This window comes from Protopterus annectens, chromosome 3.part0 (assembly GCF_019279795.1).
Source record: "Protopterus annectens isolate FY-2018-M chromosome 3.part0, PAN1.0, whole genome shotgun sequence".
Lineage (NCBI taxonomy): Eukaryota > Metazoa > Chordata > Ceratodontiformes > Protopteridae > Protopterus > Protopterus annectens.
In genome coordinates this window covers 8,887,623-8,906,325 of record NC_056731.1, presented here as the reverse complement: position 1 = coordinate 8,906,325, position 18,703 = coordinate 8,887,623, and the positions used below count along the sequence as shown (strand labels likewise).

General features: G+C 38.7%; 1 protein-coding gene across 1 annotated transcript in view; it reads left to right on the top strand.

Annotated features, from left to right (window-relative positions):
* The window catches only part of ACBD5 (acyl-CoA binding domain containing 5), an 882,854-nt gene extending 864,445 nt beyond the window's left edge, over positions 1–18,409 (top strand). The window contains exons 12-13 of the mRNA XM_044064548.1: positions 3,264–3,370; positions 16,677–18,409. Coding sequence (XP_043920483.1) covers positions 3,264–3,370; positions 16,677–16,683 — 114 coding nt within the window. The 3' untranslated portion in view covers positions 16,684–18,409. The remainder of the gene's footprint in view (positions 1–3,263; positions 3,371–16,676) is intronic.
* Positions 18,410–18,703: the final 294 nt, after the last annotated feature.

Genomic DNA, 18,703 nt, shown 5'->3' with positions numbered 1-18,703 from the left:
GTTATTTTTTTTTTTGTCTGAGAAAAGTTTAGTTTGGACTAAGCTTTTGAAGTATGAAGTGTCTGTTTTGTGGAAGGTTCTCTTGACTCATAAAGGCTGATAAGCATAGGTCATGCTGTAGTGTTGATCACACTGGCTGTGTGGGATGGTTTTGTCCCGTTTAGGCTTGGTTGATAGCACTTGAAAATGAAGGCCACACACAGTAGTTTTAAACTGTAACTTAACAATGGTACTGAATTTGCAGTATTTAAAGTTGCAGTTAAATGTGAGAATATTACTTCAGCTTAATGAGAAATGCAAAAAGTTGCCTTTCATGTTCAGTTGAAAAGATTTTCTCCTATTTACATCTCCTTTTGCCTTTCAACCATCCAGTTACAGTCCAGTCTACTGAGTCAGGAATTTCACACATACTTAACTTACTGTGACAATAAGCTATATTGAGTTAAAATATTAAGATTTGTTGCTCCTCCACTCCGCATCACTCGTAAAGGAAAATTCCACCCTAAAACTGGAAATTTGCATTTTTCATCATATTTTCTTATCCTGTATGCTAATAATACAACAGAATCTCTCTCGTTTTAATATATTTATATTTTATGCCCTAAAATGAATATCGAGGAAACTGTAGTACTGGTGTGATTTTGTTCTTCATTCTTTTTGTCCTCCTGCTAGAAAGCATTTTGGATACCTATACTGTGGATGCTGTAGATGATTTTTCCCCTCCACTTAGCTGAAGTGATAGTTCCACCAGTGACCGGCTTTATAGATGGTCTGTGGAAACATCTGTGTTTGTTTTTACTCATATTACTCTGATCTGTACTTACTGTAAAATGGTGTAAGCCTTTCATGGTTCATTTACATTTTTTTAATACAATCAAGGTAAAAAGCAGGATTCTGTTACATGTTAAAAGCTCTAGTCCTTACATTCTAGGCTCTCATCCCCCACCAAAGTGTAATAGTTGTTGGTTCTGCTTATTCATCAGTGGCTGTCAGCTGCTTTTACCAAGAGCTAGTGAGGCAAATTAAAACTAATTGTAGTTTTCGGTATTGTGTTTAATTTTGTATTTAGTTTGATAAAACCAACACTATGCTGACCAAAAATTAGACTTGTATACAGATTTGTATTTGTAGTGTTGCAGCATAAGTCATCTACATTCTTCATATAAAGCATATATGAACAGTCAAACTAAAACTCTTTTCAAAGTGGTTGTTTGACAGATTGTTATGATGCACTACTGACCTGATGAAGGCACATCTCAGGAAGTAATATTCTAGGTGCTGGTCAACAGAGGGGACTACAGCATCTGTGCAGCCTAGCCAATATCATGTAGGCAGAGGCATGTTCCATTCTGACTGGTGTGAGATTTCACATGGAAAATATGTAATGTGCCCCATTTTTTGTGGCATGGAATCAAGTGGAAAGGAATAAAAATGACAGTTAATGAAGATTCGCTTTCTGGGCACTAAATAACAATGTGACATAGGGAAAAATACTAGATAAGGCTAACTGCAGTGGAGGATGGTTTTGCCTGTTTAATCTTTGAAACAAAGTTAAGTATAACTGCACTATTTGTGTGAATACATCCAGCATTACCAATAAATTGTGGAGATATGAAATCTTGAAATTAACATTTTCCATCAAGTATATTATGTTGTAGTAGAGATTAATTGTACCATCTTTAATAACTTGCTTACTGTAGTAAAAATACTTTGTCTTTTATAAGTTTTATTTCCTGTGAAAAATGTAGTATCTTGTTATAGAAAGTGGCACAGTATCTCCCATGTGCATGGCATCTTTACCAGTATCTCCCTTGTGCATGGCAGCATTGCTAGTATCTCCCATGAGCGTGGCTTCATTGCCAACATCGTCCATGTGCATGGCATCATTCCCAGTATCTTCCATGTGCATGGCATCATTACTAGTATGTCCCATTTGCATGGCACCATTCCCATGAGTGTTATCTGCATAAAGTAAGATCCTCTAGGCTAAGCTTAGGTACAGCTACCTCCATGGAAAAAATGGCCGGAAGAGCAATAGCTGCAGCTGTAGAACTTTCTTCTCCCACTTTAAATATACTACTATTGGTTTCATTTGTGATGTAAATACCAATAATGTCATTATATTTGAATGTTTTTCCTAAAAGAATGTAACCATTTTGCTAAAAAAGTAGGATTACCTTCCACTTCTGCATTTTTATTTTAGTTGATTTTCTAATGTAGCTAATGTTTTACTCAGAGAGACAGTGTATTTTCACTTATTTTTTTTTTAATTCTTTACATCAGTATTATTCATATTTTTCCTCTTAAGTATATATCCTACAGTTCAACCACTAGAATTGTCTCACTTCCCCAACCATGTACATTAATATTTCTGTTCTGTACAGAAAGTCCTCTGTTTTCAGGTCATAGATGGCTTTATTACTCTAGTGCTGCATTATATATTCATGACAATAGGATTTTCAAAAATGTCATGCTATAGGCCAGTCCTGTTGGCATAGAGGGCTAAAGCCCTGACTACAGCCTAGGTGACCTTGAGTTCAGTTAGCATCTCAGATGCCTGACAGAACTGGCCAAAGAGCATGGGAGTAAGCAGCCACTGCCACCTTGCCTGTCTTTGGGGAAAGAGATGCAACTCTGGCTCACCACTTGGGTGACTCCTCACAGGAGTAGCAGTAGGAGCCTTTGGGTGCATCCAGTCATTACACATATGTTCTTAGTCAACTAAGTGTATGTAGGCATGTTCCTTGCAGCAGGCATCATACAGCGGAGCTCAGAGAGTCAAGGGCTCCAGCTCAGTTGGACTAACCCAGTCAACAAATGTCAATAAAATGAATAAATAAATCATGAGGGAGGGTGCTGTACAGGACCAGCTAGCTGGCCACCCGTTACTAGCAAGCTCTCACAAGTATAGAAGAATAGGTAGTTGGGTTACCCAGGCGGGAACAAGAGGGCTGCAAGACCCTCTCCTAGCCCAGGAATGCCAGCTTTCCCCCCACAGAATGAGTGGACCAGTTTGGTTCTGGTAGAGGAGCAATCAAGATGGTTCTATGGAGGTAAAAAATGATATAATCATATGTTTCATTTACTTATCTGTAATAATGCTGACATGGTTTAGAAAGACATCATGAGAGAGGCATGTATTGCACTTACTAATCCGTTATAATGATGACACGATTTTTACAATCATGTGTTGCACATACTTGGTGCATGTCATATTAGATACCTAACTGTTGAACAATGTTGATATTTCTCTTTTTCTTAAGAGATCGTGGTGGCCTTTTGAAATTTCACCTGGTGCATTAGCATTTGCTGTTGTCTGGCCCTTCATTGTCCACTGGTTAATACATGTGTATCGTCAAAGGAGACAGAGGTGAGTTACCTAAAAATACAGCTGGTAATTGTCAGTATACTGTTAGTAAACAAATCATTTGCTGCTTTAACCTGAGAACCTTGCAACTTTTTTTTTGAAAGCTGAAGGATGCTATACATCAAAATTGTATTAAAATAATTAAAATATGGTTGTTTGTTGAACTGAGCTGGGTCATGTGTCTCTCTACTGGCTGTGCATAATGTTATTTAAATGCACCAGGGTAACAACATTACCTCATTCTATAAACTTATTTATATTATTTGTGAAATAATGCAGTTTCAGCATATTATCTGAAAAGTCTTGAAGTATATTCCTGATAAGCAGCCACAATGGTAAATATCTGAGGAACAAATACTAAAAACGTTGCTTTATTATTGTGTGCAATCATTCCAGTATATGCAGTCACCAGGCGATTTCCTTTTTGATTTTGTAACACCCTATGAGCCCAACACATTGCTTTGCATTTTATGTTCTAAGTGCATGCTTTCATGCACCTATAGTGCATCTGCTGTGCTGTATTTCTCACACCAGCAGTTAGCCATTGGCCTCCATCAGGGGATGCTGTTCTGGTGAGGAAATGCCCTGCCCTTTTCCTTGTTAGGTAAAAAAACTTGACAACAGCAATTCAGTGTAACCTCTCCTGCAGACTTCTTCAGCACCTCTTACATTAATTAATTATAGATTGTGGTATCAGTTTGGGGCATAAATTCCATGTTAGCATAAACAGCTTTTAGAAGAAGTTTCATTTATCCTCTTTTCAAAAACTGTATTTTACTGCCAGGTTCGACACACACACACACAAATACTATAACTAGATCTATCTTTAACTGTATGTAATATAATATAATATAATACACACACACATACACACACACACTTACATATATATCCACACATGCATACATCGGCATTGTCATCTTTGACATCCAGATAATATCCCACTGAACTGCCACCAAATAATGTGACATCCTTTACTATCCTTGGTCAGTAACTAAGGAGCTTCAATCCTCACTACTGACCCCAGTGTGAGACTGTCACTTAAACAGGAGTAATAGTTCACAGTTTTCACGTAAGAGCACAACAGGAACATGCTCTATAGCTTGGGACTGAACTATATACTTCTGTCCACCCCAAATATAACTCCTTATTACACACTCCAGAGCCATGTGTCCCAGTTTAAGACCTCTGATACACTCGCACTTAAATCGCACACATCCAAACACTTCTGGGAAAACCTGATACAGATTTCCAGCTGTGTCCCTTCTCCAAAATAATAAGGTAATGTTGCCACCAATCAGAGTATCTTCATGCCCTCCTAAAGATGTGTGCAGTTATGAAAATTAAATATTAAAACAAATAGTAATAAATGACTTAAGCAGCCAGGCTTTCACAATGGTCTTGGGAATTATCAAAGCAAGTGTAAGCACTCCCAGATCACTAAATAAAAACACTTATTGACCAGGCACAATGTAAGTTAATAAAACTGTTTAATATTGAGTAAAATGATTAAAAATATAAAACAGTAATTTCCAATAAACAAACAGAGCTCGGTCACCAGGAAAATTAAATCAATGCTGACGGATAGAAATCCACCATTTAGAAAAACTGATTAGTTATACTTTTCTTATCTGACTAAAGAACACTGTCCCTGATCTGAACTAAATTAGTGCAACAGAGCAAAGGCAGGCTTACAGTTCTTGGTGAGTCCTTTTGTGTATCCTCTGCACAGTACATCTGTCACTGGCTGTTAACTAACAGCTGTAACTGACAACTAACTACTGACCACTGACAACTGTAACTGACTATTAACTGTCTTCAGCAGGCTGTTTTTTAGACTAGACTGTCACAACTTTTACAGATCTAATTTTCATTTCGTATTTTGAAAATCAACCAGCAGCTGTTTTCCAAAAGTTCCTTTCTGTCTTTCAGCTTCTGACAGTAACACATTGCAGCTACCAACATTCCAATGACATCATCTGCAGATCAGCTGAATCTGAGACAGTTCACTTTTGGAATCTTTCTTCACAAACATGTGCAGTTAGAAATGTAAAAGGACACTGTTCAAGTCCTTAAAATATTCTTTGCAAACAGATCATGAATCAACATGTAAGAACCTATTTACATATCATAGCTAGTCATGCTGGCATATAATAAACTGATTAATCTGAAATTATGTACAAAATCTCAGCCAGCCATGCTAGCACAAATAACAGTGTCTGATTTCTTCACATCATCAGTCCCCTTTTTCCCATTTTGTACATGGGGTCTGTGTATCATAACAACATTGACAATTACCTAGACCCAATGTTCACACCACCAGGTAGCTAGCTTTGCTATGGTTGCTTTTCAATACCACACACACATGTTCTTCATTATAAACCCTATTTGCAGCAGTCTTATTAAGAATGTAACAGCCAACCAACTGCCAAAGTTTCAAGGGCACCTTCCACATGCCCAAACCATTATTCAGCACGAGCTGAATGAAAGAAGTGCTTTGAATGCCAAGCCCTTCAGAGGTTTCCTTCTGCCTAAGAGCACTCCTCTTACTAGCTTTCAAGGATTGACAGTTGTCTAGCACTTTCCAGTGCTGGGTGGATAAGTTTTCTTGTGTAACACACAGATAAAAAAGAGTAACTGTGGAAGAGATCTCATAGTCTGAGAAAGCTGCCATCTCCATCTGCTTCTTGACTTTTACAGTAAAAAAAAAAAAGGTTTCTTTTTTTAATTCACATAAGCTGATAAATGGATGATTAAGTCTTTTTTGTGATATAGACTACAAACATTTGTAAAATGATGACAAAGAAATGAATAACAGCACTTAGAATATGCAAAACATGCACAAGTTTCAACAGTCTGCATGATGGAAGCCTTTTTGGCCAGAGAAGGTGTCAATGTTGTGGATGTTTCAGTGTGGACTGCTTTGGCTGAGCTTCAAAAGGTTAATGGTAAACTAATGTCAGGGTAAAAATGAATATGAATGATATGGATATGGTGGTTAACAACCAAGCAGATGCCATATTAACAGTACAGTGAAAGAATAAGATAGGGAAGAATATGATTTAGTAATTTGCAGGTGAAATTAGCATTGTTAGTTAACATGCTGACTGAGTAAGAGGATAATGCAAGGAGGAAAAAATATTCTATGTGACTGCTTTACCAGGCAAGACAAAAAGGTTTGGAGAATGGTCCCCAAATCTTTTTTTTTAATGAGCCGTATTGGCCTGAACAGAGGTTATCTAATTCATTTACTGATTTTTGAGCTAGATCCTGAAGTCCGTTGGCCAAGGTGGTGCAGCGGTTAGCTTTGTCACCTCACAGCAAGAGGTTCTGTGCTTCAGTTCTCAGCTGGAGCTCCTTCTGTGCGTAGTCTGCATATCCTCCCTGCAGTCGAGTGAGTTTTAAAGACATGCATGTAGGTGTGCATGTGCCTTCTGTGAAGGTTGGGCACTGGGCTGGCAACTTGACACCATAAAAACTCCACTGCCAATTAGTCTGCAAACTGGTGATCCGCTGTGAATGACCCCTAACGGGATAAGCCAAAAGACATTGCTTTTTTATTAGGAAGATTCTGAAGTCTAGTAGTGTAATTGAAATTGTGTTATACCAAGGAACAGGTTTTGAAATTTTGGCAGCCAGACAAGTTCTTTAGTTTTGAAGGAAAACACCATTTGTGGCACTGACTGTTCTCTCCAAATTTGTAAATCGAGAGCTTAATTTCTGGAGACCATGTATGAATGCCAGACAAAAAACTTACAAGTTACTGGATGGTATAGATACTCAAAAAATTAACTCTGTAGCACCAGTAGTGCTGTACTCCATTGGTGCTGTGGAGCTAACTCGTTTCTAATGCATACAGGAGCTGCAAGGAGTAAAAACGTATTAGCAACTCAGTTGCGTATTTCTGAGTCATACACCCAACACAATTGTCGTGCATCCCCTGCCAAGCCACGCAGTGCTATTGCACAAGCAGCTGCAGTCATACAACACACATGCACAGTCACACACATGTACATCAGTATATTCCCACTCTTTGCCACATACACACACACAGACACACACACACACACCCTAGCACTCGTTACCTGATGTGGCGCATTTAGTCCCACTTCTCTTTGTTGTAATGAAGTGCAGTAGAGTATGTCTGTGACCTGCACTGCTTTGCTACTTTGATCCTGGATCCAGGGTCTGGGGCAGAGAATATCACTGGTTTCAATTACTCAGTCCCGTAGACTGCCACATTTTATGGGTGTGTGATTCATAGACCACTGTACTGCTATCAGAGCACTATAGATGTGCAATTCCTATAATGCTATAGGATTATAGTGTTATGAATGCTAAGGAAAGTTGTATTGCAGCAGTCAGATTTGTAATTGCACGTGCATTTCATCTGATTTAACATTACCTGCCAAACAACAGTGTCATGCATATATTAACTGATATTAAAGACTTAAAATGCCTCTGCTTCATTAAGTTAGAAGACAGTTGTCAGAAACAGACTTCAGCATCTTTTTTTCTTCAGAGTTGGCATGGCCTCTCAGTACATTCATTTGGCAGCAATGGTGGTACATGCATCCACTAAGGCAGGTAGACATGTTTCTTTTCTTGGAATGAGACATTTTTTGGAGAATTCACACTTATTGAGTTTTGGCTAGTCTCCCATGAAAGTGACTTTAAAATAAAGTGTACTCTGTCTATTACTCACAATGAAATAAGTGACAGTTTGAAATACTACTGCCAAAGCACTGGCAGATTTCTTTATACAAATGAGCATACTTCACACCCATGACAATTGAGCACATGATTTATATTAGCTGCAAGCAAACTCTTTGCAGAAAAAAATGTGCCAAATAGGTCTGGAAGTCAAAAAAGAGCAGTAGTTTCAAAAAATTAATTCCTCAGTGCAACAGAAGCCACAACTCAGCAAACTAAGCCAGAATAAACTTCTTCCCACATGAAAATCCATTATTATTTTGTTTACAGTTGAAAATTCTGGACTTTTGTCAATTTCTACTACTTTTTTTAATGCAGCAAAATTATTTTCCATATATCGATTGTACAGCGGTAGCATTATTGCCTCACAGCAAGAGATTCTCCTGTTCGATTCACGTCTGGGAGTGCCTTCTGTATGGAGTCTGCATGTCCTCCCCGCAGTCGAGTGGCCTCCGAAAGACGTGCGTGAATGGGTGTGCCTTCACTGAAGGTTGGGCGTCAGGCTAGCAACTCGGCACCATAAAAAAATTGACTGCCAATCATTAGCGGACCGCAGTTCCGCTGTGGCGACCCCTAACTGGGAAAAGCTGAAAAGACAAACAACAACAGCAACATCCATTTTGCCATTCACCCTATCAGCATCATTCCTACTCCATAGCATTTCAGTAGAAGACTGGAAGTAATAGCTGTGGAAATAAAATGTTCTCATTATTTCTTTAGGAATTGCTGAAAAAAACATAGTGTGGGAAGTTGACTTTGGGAAGTTGACTTTTCCTTCACTTGACTGGAGACAATGGTGTTAAGATGTTTAATACATTAAATATCTCTATGTTGCAACAAACTGATTTGGATGTCATTAAAACAAGTTTAGGCACTATTGTGAGCCTAAAAGAACCTGCATATATTTAGCATTTGCTTTTCACTGGAAACCAGGGTTCTGAGGAGTCTGTTTATGCATATGTGACTGAATTAAGGCATGGAGCCAAATACTATGAGTTTGGTGAGTTGTATAATTCATTGCCAAAAAACTAAATTGTCTAGCACATTAAAATGACAATGTAAGAGCTAAAGTACTGGCAGAGTCTGAATTAACATTGGACTGAGTTGTGAATACGTACTGAGTGGCACAGCCGACAATTATATAAGTGAAAGAGCTTGCTGAGAATTTAGCTGTGTGCAAAATTAAAATGAAGCTAAAATTTGTTAATACTTGAAAGAATAATTCTGTCAAGGCAAACTGCAGTAAGAGAGATGCTTCAAACAGTATGTCAGTAAAAAAATCCAGTGTTATACATGAGCTTGATGACACACCTAAGTTCAGATCAGTAGTTACCATTTTGTTTAAATGTGACTGTAAGCTTGACAAGAAACCATGGCTGGCACTGTATAAAGAATGCAGGAATTGTGGCTTGCTTGAGTATTTTCTCAAGTATGCAAGGTTTAGATAAAAGAAAAAAGGGCATACAAATATTTTGTCAGTACAGCAACTGCAGAGATATGGAGGGGTTTATTTGCAGACTAGTGTGACCAACAGCAGTACAGTTATTTTTGTGTCTAATAAGCAAAGTGCAGTGATGTAGGGTCCAAAATCAAAAAAAGTTACAAAGAACTCTTCAAACTCTAATGTTTCTTATGGTGGTGTTTGTACAATAATACTGACTTGTTTTCTGGACATGACAGTTTACTGCAGGACTTTACTTACAGTGCTGACCAAGGCATGGAATTACAAATGCTTAAATATGGATCTAACAGGATGGCCAGATGAAAAGAGAAGAGTTCCTTTGCCTGTGCAGATACCCTGCATTTTCCGTGATGAGATTCATATGTCGCAAGGACTATAGTTGAGATCAAACAAGTAGTTATGTCAAACCAGTTACTTAACTGTGTGCTGGAAAGACTTCATAAAGTGCAATTAGGTATTGCTCTGCCTAAAGAAAGGGTATGTTATATAATGTTTTGGCCTGGTATGTTTAATCAGAAAGAACTTATGCTCAAAAGCTGTCAAATCTGTAATATGTTTCATATAAGCAAGACTAAAGACACTATGATACCTTATAAAATACTGAAAAGATAGTGGAGTACAGTAGCATCTGATTTGTTTCATTTCAAGGGCAGTCATCTTTGTTGATTATTTTAAGTGTGTAGTACTCTTCAAACTGAGTTATATTTTTACAGTCATTGCACTATTGAAATCAATTTTGTTTAATTTTGTAACATTCGTGTTATTCTCACATATGGTAATCATCCGCACTACTTTTTCACAACAGTAGAAATTTCAGCACATAACATCTTCACCAATGGGTCTACCATCAAATGCAACATGTTAAACCATACAAACTATAAAAAAGGTCATGAAAAAGTATATCACTGGCTCAGATAAGAACTGATGTTCTTCGTGTTTCACTGTTGCAGTCATTACAATTGGGTTATCCTGCTGGCAGGTTGCCCTCAGTCGGCCTGAATTCCAAAGTATTGGTCTGGCGTCAGTTGCTATCACCTCTTCCCTGACGTCAGGGCGCCAGGGGTATAAAAGATGCAGCTAATGCCATTTTCTTCAGTCTTTCTTGCCGTGCTATAAGGGCATTAAATTGCCAGTTTCACATGCTCAAATATCAGTAATGCATCATGTCACTGCTTAAACAGAAAATGTTGATAAATTCTGAATGCGCAGAAAACAAGGAAATGCAGGATTTATTGCATGCAGCTGAACAAGTTGGAAAGCATACTTTGCAATGTGGTTTTGATTCTCTGGAGGCCTCCTGCAGGGCCGCTGTTACGGGTTCTATCATTAGGAGGCATGCTTGGTTAAAGGAATAAAATCTGCCTGATCATGTCAAAGCAAAATTATTAGATGCTCCATTACAGCATGATACCTTGTTTGGTGTTAAGGCAGAAGAAGTGTTAAAGAAAATGGAGGACAAAGCTAAATCTATGCAAACGGTCAAGGATTTCTTACCAGTACAGCTTCCAAGATTTAGCAGACACTGGCCTACAAAGAATTGGTCCTTTCCAGTGTCAGACAGGCCACAAAGGGATCCAGATGCCCTAGAGGCAGATCCCACCCCCAAGGCTCATACAGGTCTAAACAATGGGGTGCTTCTACCTCCAAAAGTGGAGAAGACAAATCACAGCCATACAGGAAACAGTCCCAATGACTTCCCCCCTGCCTGCGCCAAGCACTTATCTTCTGGCAGCACCTTTAGGGGGAAAACTAGCAATTTTTTCTCAAAATTGGCACATTATAACCCAGGACAAATGGGTACTAGACATAGTGTCACAAGGCTACAAGTTTCACTTCCATACCCTGCCAAGGGCAAACGTTTGGCCAGACCTGCCAAAAAATCAATGGGCAGAGGCACAAAAACAAGTCTCATTCCTCATGGACATGGGGGCTATTTAACAAGTACCAGAGCAAGAGCAGGGACAAGGATTTTACTCAAGACTATTCTTGTTACTAATAAAGGACAAGGCCTGGAGACCAATACTAGACCTATCTATTCTAAACACATACCTGGATATACCAAAATTCAAAATGTTGACTTTACAGCCGCTTCTGCCCATGCTGGGCAAGAGGGCTTGGCTTGTGACTTTAGATGTAAAAGAGGCATACCTGCATGTCCCAATCAGACAAACATGCAGAAGATACCTCAGATTCAAAGCTGGCTCAATGCATTACCAATTCTCTGCTCTGCCCTTTGGCTTATCTATTGCACCCAGGGTCTTTACAAAGTGCCTGGTACCAGTAATTGCATTCTGCAGACAAAGAGGAATACAAATATATCCTTACTTGGACGACTGCCTCATTCAAGCAGAGAACAAGGACATTCTACTACAGCATCTGGCATTTGTAAAGAGATTTTTAACATGCCTAGGGTACACAGTCAACGAAAAGAAATCAAAACTAGTACCCTCTCAAGAGATAATATTCCTGGGTGTAAGCTTAAATACAACTGCCCAGATGGCTTATCTCACGCCAGACAAACAAAGGCAACTGACTACCTATTTCAAAATGTTGGCAACAAAGGCCCAGTTATCTGCAAGAAAAATTCTGCAGGCTTTGGGCTTCTTGGCATCTTGCATCCTACTAATTCCATATGCAAGACTGGATATGAGGAAACTTCAATGGTACCTAAAAAGTGTTTGGACTCAACATTGCCACAGCCTGGAAACAAGGATTACTCTCATTCCCTGCCTGCAACAGGAGTTTCGATGGTGGGCGAAGGCTTGTCACCAGAACAAGGGACAGCCATTCAGTTTACCTCCAGCCAGGCAGACATTAACAATGGATGCATCAGATTATGCCTGGGGGGCCCACAAGATGTATTCAAGGCACACAGTCCTCAAACCAAATGCCACTACACATCAATCAAAAAGAGATGCTAGCTGTTCAAAATGCCCTGACAGCCTTCAAGGACCTACTTCATCCGGGACAACTACTGATAAAGACAGACAACACCATGGTCATGTGGTATATAAACAAGCAGGGAGGCACTCATTCTTACCCCCTTTGCAGAATAGCCATGACTTTGTGGGACACAGCATTGACTTACCAAGTACATCTGCAGGCAAAATTCCTGCCAGGAAAGATAAATACTCTGGCAGACAAACTAAGCAGAAACCTCATGGATCCCCATGAGTGGCAATTGGATCCACAAGTCTTCAGCATGATAACAAGGAAATGGGGATGGCCGGATATAGATCTGTTTGCCTCTCCTCACAACTACCAACTAAAAAGATTCTGCACAAGAACTTATCACAGACAAGCATGGAAAGTGGACGCCCTAACTTTCAGCTGGAAAAACTTAATAGTATATGCCTTTCCTCCACTGCCTCTCCTCCCCAAGGTACTCCTAAAAGTCAGACAAGAGAAGCCAAAGATGATACTGATTGCCCCAGACTGGCCCCGCCAGTACTGGTATCCAATCCTAAGGAACTTGTCTCAATGCCCGGCTTGGACTTGCCTCAAATACCTCATCTACTGTCCCAACAAAACAATCAGATCCTGCACAGCCAACTCAGGACCTTAAATCTGGTGGCATGGCGGATAATGTAATCATACAAAACACACCTTTCACTAAAGCTGTGATGGATGTCATTTTGGAGGCCAGAAGGCCTAGTACTAGAAAATCTTATGTTGGAAAATGGAAGAGATTCTGTGCTTGGAACCAGGCACAAGGGATTGACACAGATGTTCCAAATATTCCTCAGATTTTACAATACGTAACTGAGATGCTGGACAAAGGCCTATCCTTTTCATCAATTAAAATTCATGCCTCTGCCATTTCGGCTCATTACAGTACAGAGCCACCAATCTTTTCTCATCCTTTGTTAAGGCAGTACCTTAGAGGAGCCAAAAACTTAAGGCCTCCAAAGAGATCACCAGTACCTGCATGGGACCTCAACTATGTCTTGGAAAAACTCACCCTGCCTCCTTTTGAGCCAGCCGCTACTGCTGGTATCAAGTTTTTATCTTGGAAAACAGCTCTGCTCCTAGCAATAACTTCTGCAAGACGAGTTTCAGAGCTACAGGCACTCATGGCTGTGGAACCTTTTATCATTTTTTATCCAGACAGGGTTTCTCTGAGGACAAACCCAACATTTATGCTTTAGGTGGTGTCCAATGTGGCTCTTAACCAAACTATTCATCTGCCAACTTTTTATCCAAATCCACAGAACAAGGGGGAGAGAATTGTGCATTCTTTGGACATACACAGACAGCTTCGATTCTACTTGGACAGAACCAAAGTTTTCAGAATGACAGAGCAATTACTAGTGGCATATGCTGCAGGATCACAAGGAAAGGCAATCTCAAAGCAGACTATTTCAAAGTGGATAGGTCACTGCATTCGTTTATGCTATTCACAATATGGCAAGCCAGTGCCGAAGTGCATTAGACCACATTCAACCCGAGCAGCAGCCACTTCAGCAGCCTTCCTCAGGGGAGTACCAACCAAAGACATTTTAGAGGCTGCTACCTGGAGTTCAGTGCACACTTTTACAAAGCACTATCATCTGCCACTCTACTCTAAATCCAGGGCAGGCTTTGCCACTGCAGTTCTGCAGGGCGTCATAGCCACTCCTAATGCTATTTAGCTCCAGCCTCCCAACCATAGCTTTGGGATTCTACCCAATTGTAATGACTGCAACAGTGAAACACGAAGAACATAGTACAGTTGTGTACACTTAGCATAAATGTAGATGTTCGAGTGTATTCACTGTTGCAGTCCAGGTTACCCACCCGCCACCCCCCTTATTTCTTCTGGAACTTATCTTTACTTCTCTAATCTATACAACCTATGTGGTGTATTTGCTTGTAGATGAAGGTAAAATATACTTTGATGCATGTATGTTTTATTACCATATTTTTAGCCTACCCTTTTGGGGGCACCTGACATCTGGGACAAGAAAAACTGAAGAAAATGGCGTCGGCTGCATCTTTTATACCCCTGGTGCCCTGATGTCAGGGAAGAGGCGACAACAACCGACTTCGGACCAAGACTTTGGAATTCAGGCCGACTGAGGGCAACCTGCCAGCAGGATAACCCAATTGTAATGACTGCAACAGTGAATACACTCGAACATCTACATTTATGGTAAGTGTACACAACTGTACTTTACCTAGCTCTGCTTGAGTACAGAGACTCTCCATGGTAAGCAGTAGGTCTGCCATCTTCTCAACTGCTGTAGTGAAGCAGAATGAAGATAACGCCTACCTCATCTGTTTTACTAAAATCACAACAAATGCCAAATGTTCAGTCTGTCTAGTAGAAATCCCAGCAGAAACAGAAACTGTACAATGACATCTCAGCTAAAATACTGTCTGCCCAGAAACCATGGTGACCTAATGAGAATCCAGCATCCATGAGACAACCACTCAAAGTAACTTGAAACTGTTGTGATTCACCAAAATACACTGTTGTGACAAAGGATGATCTCTTACTTAAATTTAAATGAAGGCATTTGCACAGGATTGGACTCAAAACTATGGTGTTTCTGAAAGAGTGCCTCTAAGGGCCAGTTAGAGCCAGATGTGTTACATCTACCAAGTATAAAGACTTGTCCTGAGATGGATGCTTACTTTGATCATGGCATTGTATTAAACAGCACTTCGTGTGCAGGAACAGAAGACACCATACACCTGATACTGATATTCTTCCAGATGTGATTGCTGTACCTAATAGGACCTCAGCTTGTAGCAGTGTTTTCGAATTGTCTTGATTTCCTAAACTAATAAAAAGTCATACAAGTGAATTGACTGTAACACGTGTAATGATAGCAAGAACCGATTCTTATACCTGCTGTCTGGTTAATGCAAATTGTTGCTTGTTATTCATTGCATTGTTTGTTTTCATGTGTATATATCAGTTTATGTGCTTATATCATGTGACATGCCTGGTGCAGTACAGTATATTATAGTATGGAATACTGACTATTCTCTTTATAGCTGTAAAAATTTAACTTAAGAGAAGGATTGCAATGTATAGTGCAGTACTGTTTAAGTACTGTATAAATATATCCATAAGGCTAAGGATGCATATGGAATGTCACATGGTTCTGTCCTGTGTCTCCATTGCTGCCATGATAGTAAACTATATGACTGCTCACCATCTGTCTCCTGGATGTATGTATCTTGCTGTTAAGTCTAAAACTCTACAGTTGAATTTGAACCCAGCAGTATCACAGTCCTTACTTATTCCTCATTGTGGTTCATACATGCCTGTTCTATATACACCTGAATGACCTTTATTCTGTTGTGTTTTTCCCCCCTGGTTAAACAAGTATATGAGAGTATGCAAGGTTCATTCTTCTGGAGACAGAGCACTTTATGAGGCAGTAAACAAGCATCTAGTTCTACAATAGATTTACAGGACCACAACCTGGAAGTCTTGCCTACACATTTGTGTAGCAGCAGTGTTTGAATCTACAGCTGGGAGTAAATGCTACTTTTCATTCTGCTTTTACTGAGGAGTATATATCCAAGTACATAGTTACTACCACCTGTACTTGCTTGTCATAATGTACACAAGTTCATTATCAGGAAAACATAAGACGTATAAGAATAGCGCAGTTGTACTTTCCTGTATAGCAAGCAAATGTTTTCTCTCTCAATGGTATAGCCACCCTTCCTCTTCTACCTACCATGTATGACCTGCACATGCGTTTAGAAAGAAGAGTTGACAAAGTCCTCATGAATAGTCATCTTAAATTCTCAAATTTAGAGGTAATGTGAGTTGCACAGTCCCATCCCTCTCTCTGTCGCACATACACACACACTTAATCCTTGGCAGGATTAACAATGAGAATTGTGTTGGCTCACTGACAAAAACATTGGACTACAAAGATATCATGTAGCACTCCTTCTAGCATCAGTACATTGCTGTGTTGGTCTAGTGAAAGTTATTACATCTTCTCAACATTACAGTATTTTCAGTTAACCTTTTAGATTCTAGTCAGTGGAACAACTGGGAACCAAGCTTCAGAGGTGCAGTAAGAAAGTTTCCTGCCTTAAGAAGTTAATATTTATGTCACAGTGCCAGTTCATTTATAGAGCAAATGTATTGCAGATATATTTAACTTGTTTTTCTTCTTTTTATAGAAAATAGACCAAGAAGTCCTCATCATTTCACCACTGAGGCTGTGATTTGGCATGCCCAGAAGTCCAGATGTTCCAGTTTTTTATGTTAATATACATTTCTTGTTTTCATCTAACAGCCTTTGCACTATAAACTACCAAATACTTGAAATGTTGTTAACCTTCCATACATCAGGACTGTATTGTAAACATGTAACACTGTATTTTTTAAACATTCTACATATTATTCAGTATTCATCTATCCGTACAGTCATATAATTACTGTATTCAGACAGCATTTTTGGAAATTTCAGCATTTGAATGACATCAGAAACAATCAACCACAGTTCACTAGACTGCTAGATGGGCTATTTTGTGTCAATGTCAGACAACCTGTGATCAGAGGGCCATTTGAGTTTTTTCTGCTGCTACTGATTTCTAATTCTGATTGCATTATAACACAAACTTTGCATGACAGAAAGGCAGGTACAACATTGTAGGATTCATACAGCCATGGCTGTTAAGGGGGGCATTGTTTTTGTCCTCTCTCATAGATTGGTCAACATTTTCATATCTTGTCCTGATATATTGTAAGAGCTAATAATCCTACTGATATTTTGTTTGAAGATTGATGCAACAGTTGTGAAGATACCTCAGAGCCTTTCTGTCTGGTTTGAAATGCTCCTCACGTACCACTGTGTTCCACATAATGAGAGTACTGTGTTACATTGGAAACTGACTTTATAAAAAAGTACTTCACCCATTATGTAAAGTCAGAATTAACTTTGTCAAGAAAAAGCACGAATTGTAATAACATGCTGGGCTTGTATCTCCATTTTACTGTAAAGTGCTCAGTTAATTATGTCTACTTTTTGTCATCATCTTTTTGCCAAAAAATCAAAAGCTTCAGAGCGCTGAACAAAAAATATAATTGTGCACTACAATCTGGGCATTACGTTGTAGATTTGTAGGACTTTGTACAGGCATTTTATTTTATTTTAATTTTTGTTTTTGGCCTGAAGTAATAACTTTTTTTTTGGACTGCATTCGGTAGGGAAATACAGACCTGTAGAAACATAACTGTTCTTATCCTTTGTTAAGCAACGAGACCTGCAAAAAAAATTAGAGAAATGCCCCCACCCAGGCATAATGTCACAATCAGTGCAAAGTAATAATTAAGCACAATTCTAGTGGAGCTAATAAAATTCTGACCTGCTAGCATCCTCTACTCAGAATTTGGCTACCATGTTAATATATTTGTGTATAATCACACTGACAGTAAACTACAGATAGTGGATGCAGTATCGTAATGTAGATAAGGTAATAAAGAAATTAAGAATTTCCTGTAAACATCATCTACCATATAGGAAAGATATGGTGCTTAGAAAGTAAAGGTGTACTAAAAAAAAGGAAGCCTAAATTCTGTAGTAGAGGGTTCAGAGATTATGGAATGTTGTACTTGAAAGTGATAATGTACTGTATATGATGTAGAAGACTCTCTGTAGGGTGTACAAACTCCCCTTTAGAAACAAAACTGTCTAGTAGCTGTAATGTACACTGTTACTGAGGCAGTTACAGGATCATCACACGAATCAGACATTTTGTACTCTGCATGTTTTATAAATGAATGCAGGCTTACACATATATGTGTTTGTGTGTGTGTCATGTTTGTGTCATACACTGCTGTGGTCTGTGTACTAAGTGCGGGTGCGCACGTGTGTATGTATATATATGTGTGTGTGTGTGTACATATATATGTGTGTGTGTGTGTGTATATATATATATATATATATATATATATATATATATATATATATATATATATATATATATATATATATATATATATATATATATATATATATATATATATATATACATACACACACACGCACATATATGTATGTGTGCATATATATATATATATATGTGTGTGTGTGTGTATTTTTATATATATATATATATATATATATATATATATATATATATATATACACACACACACACACATTTATATGTGTGTATATATAATATATATATATATATATATA